General features: G+C 66.8%; 2 protein-coding genes across 2 annotated transcripts; one reads left to right on the top strand and one right to left on the bottom strand.

The window, feature by feature from the left end:
* Window positions 1–526: 526 nt before the first annotated feature.
* On the bottom strand, window positions 527–4,927 carry MNEG_10775 (hypothetical protein; the record flags this gene model as incomplete). The annotated part of the gene is made up of 13 exons (XM_014040754.1): window positions 527–595; window positions 823–930; window positions 1,235–1,336; window positions 1,496–1,609; window positions 1,799–1,963; window positions 2,239–2,274; window positions 2,486–2,581; window positions 2,783–2,974; window positions 3,178–3,243; window positions 3,494–3,619; window positions 3,806–3,958; window positions 4,272–4,424; window positions 4,799–4,927. The coding sequence occupies 13 exons, from the start codon at window positions 4,925–4,927 to the stop codon at window positions 527–529; spliced, it is 1,509 nt and encodes a 502-aa protein (XP_013896208.1).
* Window positions 4,928–7,227: 2,300 nt separating this feature from the next.
* Window positions 7,228–8,862, top strand: MNEG_10774 (hypothetical protein; the record flags this gene model as incomplete). The annotated part of the gene is made up of 3 exons (XM_014040753.1): window positions 7,228–7,321; window positions 7,425–8,636; window positions 8,849–8,862. The coding sequence occupies 3 exons, from the start codon at window positions 7,228–7,230 to the stop codon at window positions 8,860–8,862; spliced, it is 1,320 nt and encodes a 439-aa protein (XP_013896207.1).
* Between the last annotated feature and the right edge of the window lie 87 nt (window positions 8,863–8,949).

The raw sequence follows: 8,949 nt of genomic DNA, 5'->3' as shown, positions 1-8,949 counted from the left end.
GCTGTCTGCCGCCGGGTCCTCCCCCTCCTGCCCCTGCCGGGCCTCGTCGTCTCCGCCCGCGCCTCGCGGGCTGCCACTGACGCCGGCCCCGGCAGTCAGCAGCGAGGGAGGCTGCTCCTCCCCCTCGCCCTCGCCCATGCTCTTGGCCTGCAGGGCCCCGCCGGTGCTGCTGGTGCGCGGGGTGGGCTCCCCAGAGTCCTGGGGCGTTCCGGCGTCGTCGCTGAAGCCGGCGCTGGCGTCGGCCTCAGGAATGACTGATGCCGCGGGCGCCTCGGCCTCTTGCGTCGGTGAGCGTGAGGGCGATGCGTATGGACGTGTGCATGAGGCCGCTGGAATGGAGGGTTTTTGCTGCTCAACGGTTGAAAGCTGGCCGGTTTGATAACACCCATAAGGCAGCTGAGCGGCCGACTTGCGCGTCACCCGCCCGCCCCCCCTTGTCGCCCTCAGCCTGCCCAGCCGCCAACCCGCCCTGATAGCCCCTCACCTGGTCTTGGCCCGCATTCGTAGCGCCACAAGCAGAGTTTGGCTACGGCTCCTGGCCTGGAGGGCCATCGGGCGCCTCCTCCGCCTGCATCTTGGCACTCATCGTGAGGGTCTGTGGGTGACGAGAGGGGCGAGCGAGCCAACACGGAGGAGGTGCTGAGGCTAGGCCCGCCAAGGGCTGCGCAACAGGGAAGGAGGCTGCAGGCTTCACCAGCCCTTTGCTGGCAGCAGGCACAGGCGGTGAAGACGCCCGGGAATAGCAGTCTGTTGCACACGCTCTTCAGGGATCTGAAACAGGCATGCCCACCAACCTTCACCCCCGGCAAAGCAGCCCCTCACCTGCAGTGACCGCTCCCCGCTCAGCGCATGGCCCTCCTCTTCTTGCGGGCGCGTGGCGTCCATGCACGCCAGCTCCTGGCGCGGCGTCGCTGCCGTCTTGGACGGCTCCTGCAGTCATGGGCGATCAAAGGAGGCACAGCAGCAAGGGAGGGCCCCGGTGGATGGGAGAAACATGTCTAACATGTTTCTCCCATCAATGCGCGGCTGGGGCCCGGGTAACCAGCATCAAAGCTTGCACACCAGTCACAACACGGCCGGGCATGCACTGCACTGTGTCCGGGCGTGCACTGCACTGTGTCCTGGAGTGGCCACCTCCCTGGCGCCGAATCTGCACAGCCCTGCCAGATGGGCGCCCTGCTTGGTCCCTCTGCTTATAAAGGGCGGCCCATCCACCCAAGCCCCTTCCGAGCACCATGCTGAAGCAGCCCATGACATCGGCCGCCCCGGCAGCGACAGTGACGGCGCCATGGGCGGCCTTCTCCCTTTTCAGAGACTCCAGCTCGGCAGAAACCCCCTGCCACCAGCAAAGAGGGGACTCGAGTTCAGCATGGGACTGGCCCAGGGGCATGCTGGGTTCAGACACTGCGGCTGGAACCAGCGAGGATCGCTGGCCGGCACCACAAGCCCACCGCCAGCACCCTCGCACGGTCGCCCCTCGCCCAGGCAAGCTCACCTGCAGCTCGCAAGCCGCGGCCTGCTGCTTGACGGCAGCAAACGCGCCCACCACCATTGCCGCCACGATGGCCTCACGCTCCCGCCTCTCGGCGTCGACACGCCGCGCCCCGGCCTGTTGGGAAATGGAGAAGCGCCAGGGGCCATTGTGAGGCGTCGTCCGAGCACACACGGGCAAAGGCGAGCTGGTCGCAAAGCAATAAGCAAGGGCAGCACACGCACAGGTCGAGCTCCTAGGCTACAGCAGGCGGTTTGGCACCAGATCCTCGTCTACATACATGCAGCAGCCCCTCACCCCCCTCACCTGCTTCATTACCGCCTTCGCGTCTTCCACCTCCGCCCAGATGATGACCCTGGAGAAGGCGGTGGCGGTCATGGTCGCAGCCGCCAGCCTGGTGAGGCCGCCCTCCTCCTCCCTGCGCAGCTGCTCCACCTTGGCGCGCAGCTCCGCGCCAATCCTCTCGCGAGCCTGCGGGGCACATACGGTTTCCAGCGTGAGTGTGAGCAACATGAGTCATGAACTCGCGGCGAGCTCTGAAAGTGGGCGACAGTGCATGATACGTACGCTGAGGCTGCAGCGCGGCACAGGAGTGCTGGCGCCCCTGCCTGCCGGTATGCCGTGGCACAGCGCAATAAGCCATGGGCCTGCCGTCCAAGCAAGGACTGCCCACTGTGCTGTAACCCCAGCAGTACGCCCCGCAGCGCCCTGGCGTCCCGCTCCAAAGCCGCCCGGCCCTGCCCCACCTTTTTCTCAGCCTGCGCCACCTGCCGCAGCTTCCTCTGCAAAGTTGGGAACAAAGGGGCCATTTTTGGGGTGGGCGAGAGGGGCAAAATGTCAAGGGGGACGCGCGTGGCAGGGGGTGTCTGCACAGGCCGCTGGAAGGTTGCGTGGCAGCGCTGGGCCATGAGTAAAGTGGCAGCAGGCAGCACACGGAGCGACAGCTCGCGGCCGGCACCCTGCAGACGCCGGGAGGCCGCACCAACCGCTGACCTGGCAGCAGTAGGAGTTGGCACCTTCCCGCTCCTGCAGGAGCTTGCTGTGGGCGGCCTCCTCTGCCCGCAGCGCCTGGCGCTTCGCCTCAGACGCCTGCGTCAAGTTTGGGCAGTGGCGATTGATGCCAAAGAAATTGCGGTGTTGGCGACGCCAGACGCCACCGTATTTTGAGGGATGGGCCGGCTGCCCTAAAAAGCAAAGATCCTGGCTGAACCACAAACTCAAGCCATCCGGCAGGGGTGTGGGCCCAGGCCCTGCCCTGAAGCTACCACAACAGATGGCCGGCCCCCTCACCTGTTTCTCCTTGGCGACCTCCGCGCGCCACTGCGCCAGCTCCAGCTCATGCGCCGCAACCGCCCGCTGCAGCTCCTCCATGGCGCGCCCCTGCGCGGCCTGCTGCTCGGCCTTGGCGAACGCACCCGCCACCATGGCCGCCACGAGCGCCTCGCGCTCCCGCTGCTCAGCGTCGGCGTGCTGCGCCTCCGCCTGCAGGAGACGACAACGGCGCCAACGGTGGTGGTGAGCAGACGGCCGAGCACAGGCGGGCACTGCCTTCTTGGCAAGAACCAAGTGGATGCAGCCAGCAAAGGCTGCCAGCCGCCAGAACAACTTCCCACAGCAGCCCCCAAGGTCGCCCAGCGCGCTTGCGCTGCCCACGCCGCCTCGGCTTGCCCAGCGCGGTGCCCCACCTGTGCGCGCTCCACCGCCAGCTCCGCGGCAGCGCGCTCCTGCGCCTCCTCGGCCTCCTCCAGCGCCTGAGGTGTGCGGCGGCAGGAGTGAGCGGGGACGGTGAAGGGAAGCGGTCAATTGAAAGGGTCAAGCGAAAGGGGTCCCCATCAAGCGCCGTGGAGACTCACAGGCCGAGCAGCTGCAGGGATGACACCGCATGGCTGGGGCTGGGGTCGCACACCCCAAAATCAACATATAAACCGCCCCTTCGCAACACACGATCAAAGCCGCGCCCAACCTACGCTGCGCTCCATCCCTGAGTGCTGCCCAACCCACCTTCTCGCGCCTGCACGTCTGCGCCTCGCGCGTCCGCACCGCAGAGTCGCGTGCCCCCAGCTTGACGCTGCGCCGCCTGGAAGAGGCCTCGATCCACACCGCCCTGGAGCGGGCAGCGTCGGCCTCCTGCGGCCAGGCGGGGGGAGGGCTGAAGCATGTGATCCAGTTTCAGAAGAAACCCTCCAGCAACAACAGCAGCAGCGGCGGCGGCTTCATTAGTGGCTGCACACCGATCTTGCACCGCAACACTGCCCCGCGTTCTCAACCCGCCCCCTAGCTGTAGCACAGCGACTAAAAACGCGCCGCCCTCACCTTCATCGCCGCCACCGCCTGCGACCTGGCGGCGCGTGCACCCTCCAGTGCCTCCGCCTGCAGGATGTGACTGATGGCACTGTCGACCACAGCCCTGACAGCCGCGCGCTGCAGGATCTCCTCCCGCTGCTGGCAGGCCGCCTCGTCGTGCGCCTGCAGTTGGGACGGACGGAGGGGAGGGGGCGGCGGAGGGCGGCAGGGACATGAGGCGCTGGCGCGTGGAGATGCTGGTACGGCGGTGTGAATCCGGGCTGAGTATTGCGTTACAGTTTTGCACTAGCCGGAGAAAATTGTGCGTATATCTTGGCATGCTGTGAAACCCCTTGCTACCCGATGAGTGATCGAGTTCCAAAAGAAGCGGCGGCTTCATTAGTGGCTGCACACCAATCTTGCACCGCAACACTGCCCCGCGTTCTCATCCCGCCACCTAGCCGTAGCACACCAAGTGTTGACGCGAGCCCCTCACCTTCATCGCCGCCACCGCCTTCGACCTGGCGGCGCGCGCACCCTCCAGTGCCTCCGCCTGCAGGATGTGACTGATGGCGCTGTCCACCACAGCCCTGACAGCCGCGCGCTGCAGGATCTCCTCCCGCTGCTGGCAGGCCGCATCGTCGCGCGCCTGCAGGCGGGGCGGAGGGGGAGGGGCGGCGGAGGGCGGCAGGGGCGTGAGGCGCTGGCAGTGGAGATGCGTGTGCGGCTGTTTGCACAGGCGCTGGATGTTGCAGTGGGCTTCCACATGTGCTGGGTGAAGTGTGCGGAAACCTCGGCCTGCTGTAGGACCCCTTGCCACACACTCATTGTGGCCGCACCGTTTGCTGCCCCGTTTGATGTCGCTGAGTGCCGCAGCTTTGCATGGCATAGCGCTGCAGGATTGCTGTGCACTTGCTCAATAAACTTGTCACCCACATGCGTTGCGCACGTGCGCGTGTGAACGCACGCATGCACATCAATTACGCAAGCCGCGGCTTGTCGCGCGCCCCCTCATCAACGCACCTGCCGCACAGATGCCGCGTGAGCCTCAGCGGCGGCGATGGACCCGCGCGCCTCTTGGGCGCGGATGTTGCAAAAGATTGTCGTCACGACGGCCTTGACGGCGTGCTGCCGCTGATAGCACTGCTCCATGTCTTCCCATGCCACTTCCAGAGCCTGCAGCAAGGAAAGGAGCCAGCAGGGCCAGGCGGGAGAGCGGGGTGGGACAGTTGCTTATGAGGGTGAGGTTTTTCAATCGGCGCAACCTTTCACGGCGCCATCGGCTGTTTCACCGGCGACGCTGACGCCAGTGACTCACTCTGACCAAAGGACATGCAGCGCGCGAACCCCTCCTCTTGGCCACGGGGAGGGGAGGGCAGCACCAGCTGACCCCCAGTGGATCCCAGGGCACGACGTGGCCGAGCGCAACCACACTGCACCACACCCTCAACTTGTATTCACTTTCCCTGAAATCACATGCAAAAGCACACACAAGCACGCATGCACCTACGCACATGCACTTTTGCAGGCGCACAGGCACGCATGCGCGTGACGCCCCCACCTGGCCTCTGGCCTGGAGGGCCGCCTCATACGCCGCCAGCTCAGCCCTGTGTCGCGCTAGGGCCGCCGCCTCCGCCATGCGCGCCTGGGGTGGATCGGCCAGGGCCGCGGCGTTTGCAAGCGCCCATTATGGAGTTGAATCGAGTAGTCTCGAGTGTTCCAGGCAGCCCAGTCAAGTGCCAAAGTGTGCGGTCGCGCGCAATGGTGTGCTGCATATCGGGTTGCATCCTGGGCACCCGCATCTGCGTCCCTGCCACAAGGTACGCCTGCCACAACCCCCAGCGGCACGCACCTTGCAGCGCTTTGCCAGGTAGAATCCCATGAGGGTAGCTGCCGTACAGGCCAGCAGCGGCCCTGCATTGCGGGCCAGGTGGCCGCCCGCTGCGGCGAGCGGCGCCATCGGCCCTCGCCTGCTGCGGCCGCACGCACGCTCCGCAGCACTCCCCGCTACGACCGATCCCGGTCAACCTGCGACGGGCCAGGGGGCGAGGTTCCTCAGAGGACACTCACAAGCTTATTTGCAGGTCTTAAGCCCATGTCTGAGGCAAACCGTGTCGCACACGATTTCAGTTTTTTTGGTTGACAGTGAACGCGCTGCTGCGAGCCCCTGACCCACGTCCGCCTGAAGGCGGCACGCACCAGCATGCCTGTAATGTTTGATATCAGGTCGTCTAACGTTGGTAGGATCCCATTTCCAGCTCAGCGGGCCAGAGCTGCGAAGCTGGTCAAGGCTCGAGGCGACCGTCGCCGGCTGCTCGACAACAAGAACAAAAGCAACAAAAAGATACTCCAGAGTACAAACGAATGCGTGCACTAAGTGACTGGGCTCGTAGAGGACGAGTATGGCTGAACTGCGCTGTCGCTTGTCGTGAGAGCTCCTGACCTCCCTGCTCCTTTGTCCTGCGATTGCATGCAAAGATGACAACACCAATGATGGCGTGATTCATTACCTGCTGCATGCAAATCCTGGGATTGGCGGGGCACAAGTGGCACACATGAACACAGGGGCGTGCCCAGTAATGTGAAGGCCGCAGGCTGTGACCTTGCACTGCTGGTGCAGTGATACCGCTGTAGCAGCAGCGCACTGAGGTCACCATGGCGCGTCTGTCGCCGCCCAGCGCGAACGGGCTGCATACACAGCAACCGCACGCCTGCAGCACCCAGGTCGCGGTGGCCAAGGCCCCTCTTCGGCGCTCACCTTGCAAGCGGTTCCCCCTATTCGTGTCAGTGCCCCAAAAGAAAGCATCGCGCCGGCTTTCCTGTGCACCGCGAGCGCAGCGGCTTGGCGCCTGCGCTCCGCCGTGCTGCCAAACAGTCGTGAGCCCCAAAGGGTTCGCACTCCACGCTCCAGCCGCGGTCCCAAGTGGACAGAGACAGATGAGCAAGACATTCCTACTCGCAAACGCACAGTCATTTCTGAAGCAAGCGCCAGCAACGCAGCATTGCGTGCCTGCGTGCGCACCTGCGCCGCGTGGGCTGGCGCGCTGCGATCTGCACCAGGCCGATCTGCATCCGACAGACCACTCGGAGGGGCTGCTGAGGGACAATTTTTCAGTAATATAATAAAGGTCTGCATAAGGGTGTGCATAACCCCACTGAAGCCTGCTGAGCGTGCTGCCCACTGCATGGCAAGTGCCGGAACGTCTTGTGCTGCTGGGTGGCAGCGAAAATGCCTTGGTGACCAAGCATGAGGGCGATCCAGGAGGTGTAAGATCCTTTCATTTATATATACGGCGTTCCTCGACAATTGCGCTGGGCAGTCGGAAGATCGCACAGGAACGGTAGGCAGTTTAGAGTACGATCACCCGCACCTCATGCTTGTACAAGACGTGGGCTACTACAGTTGCAACCAATAATCAATGTCGTGATCGAGGCTGCCGTGGATCGCAGAGATGGCGTTCGAAGGGCAGGAGTACGCCTACGGAAGCGGCAAGCAGCGCGTCATCTTTTGGAAGAGCCTGGCTCGCTCCTTGTCACTCCCAGATGGTGGGTGGACGGGTGTGCTACTCCGCAGGGAGCCGCCGCGATGGATCTGTAGCCCATTCAGCCTCCCAATCCCCCCATCAATGCACCATGTAACGCACTGCAGGTCCCCAACTTGATCAAGACAAGGCTGCGGCGCTGGCGGCTCTCGTGCTGGACACACTGCCCGCGTATGAGAGCAGAGAGCAGCAAGCAGCGGTCGACGCGGCGGTGGACGCCGCTGCTGCCGCGCACCCGGCCTTCCTCCGCGACCTGACAGTCGCACTGCTCAAGGCTGCCGCTGCGCGCCCGCCTCCGCACGCCGCGCAGCGGCTGTTGGCATGGAGCTGTTCGCTGCTGGCGGCACTGCCGGCCGGCGCCGGCAAGAAAGCGGCGGCAAAGCTGGTGGAGGCGCAGGGCGGCTTTTTCGAGACCATAGCAGCGGCCGCTGACGAGGACTCGAATCCGGCCGCCCGCCAGGCCGCCACGCGGCACTTGCGGCGCATGCTGCGGCGCGCGCCCGCGCTCGCCACAGTGTATGAGGAGGTCGCCGCCGCGGCCGCAGCGGCCGGCGGCGCCGGCGGCGCGGGCGCGGCCGGCGCGCTGCTCGACGCCGCGAGCAGCGCCAAGGCGCACCGGCGGCGCCACCACCAGCACCAGCAAAGGGAAGAGCGGCTCGCGGCGGCAAACGGGGACGGAGGCGGCGGCGAGCGGGCCGCCCTCGAGGGCAGCGAGCAGCAAAAGGCGCGGGAGGCTGCCGGCGCGGCGGCGCGGGAGCTCGGCCTTAAGATCCTATGCGACGGCATCATCCCATCAAAGGACCGCCCCCCGCCCGGGGCGCTCGCCGCGCTCTCCCGCCTACTAGACTCGCTGAACCCCGCCGAGTGGGCCGTGCGCGCGCAGCCCGCGCTCGCGCGCGCGCTGCGGCGGACGCCCGACGCCGCGCTCTCCGTGCTGGCGCTGGCGCTGCGGCACGCGCCGCGGCTCGACCTGGGGGACCCCTCTGCGGCCGCGGGCACGGCGGAGCTGGTGGCGCTCATCCTGCAGCAGCTGCGGTTGAAGGAGGCCGTGCGGCCCGCAGCCCTGGAGGGGCTCTCGGCGATCGCGCGGGCGACCCGGCAGCCGGCCGCGCTGCAGGCAGCGGTCGCGGCGGCGCGGTCGCTGCTCGACGGCAGCGCGGAGGGGCGCATCAAGGCGGCCAGCGAGCGCGCCGCGCTCGCGCACGCGCTCGCCGCACTGGCCGCGCCGGCGGCGGCCCCTGTCCGCAGCGGCGGCGGCGCGGCGGCGGCGGAGGCAGCAGCAGTGGTGGCGCCCGCGGCCGCAGACGCGGTGGCGTTCTGTGCGGCCTTCATTAAGGAGGAGCCGACAGAGGAGGTCAAGGCGGCGCTGGCGGCCGCCCTCGCCGCGTGGCTGCCCGGCTGCGGCGCGTCGCCGCCGCCAGGCGCGGGCCAGGCGCTGGCGGGCCTGCTGGGGGACCCCAAGGAGGCGCCCCGCCGCGCCGCGCTGCGCGCGCTTTGCGCGCTCGCGGCGGCCGCGCCTGCGGCGCTCGAGGCGCTGGGCGCTGACGTGGCGGCGCCGCTGGCAAAGGTGGTCGGGGAGGGCGCGTCCAAGGCAGCGGCGCGCGGCGACGGGCTCGCCGCGCTGCATGTGGC

Source organism: Monoraphidium neglectum (genome assembly GCF_000611645.1).
Source record: "Monoraphidium neglectum strain SAG 48.87 unplaced genomic scaffold scaffold02454, whole genome shotgun sequence".
In the NCBI taxonomy this organism is placed as follows: domain Eukaryota; kingdom Viridiplantae; phylum Chlorophyta; class Chlorophyceae; order Sphaeropleales; family Selenastraceae; genus Monoraphidium; species Monoraphidium neglectum.
This window is presented reverse-complemented; position numbering and strand designations above follow the sequence as displayed.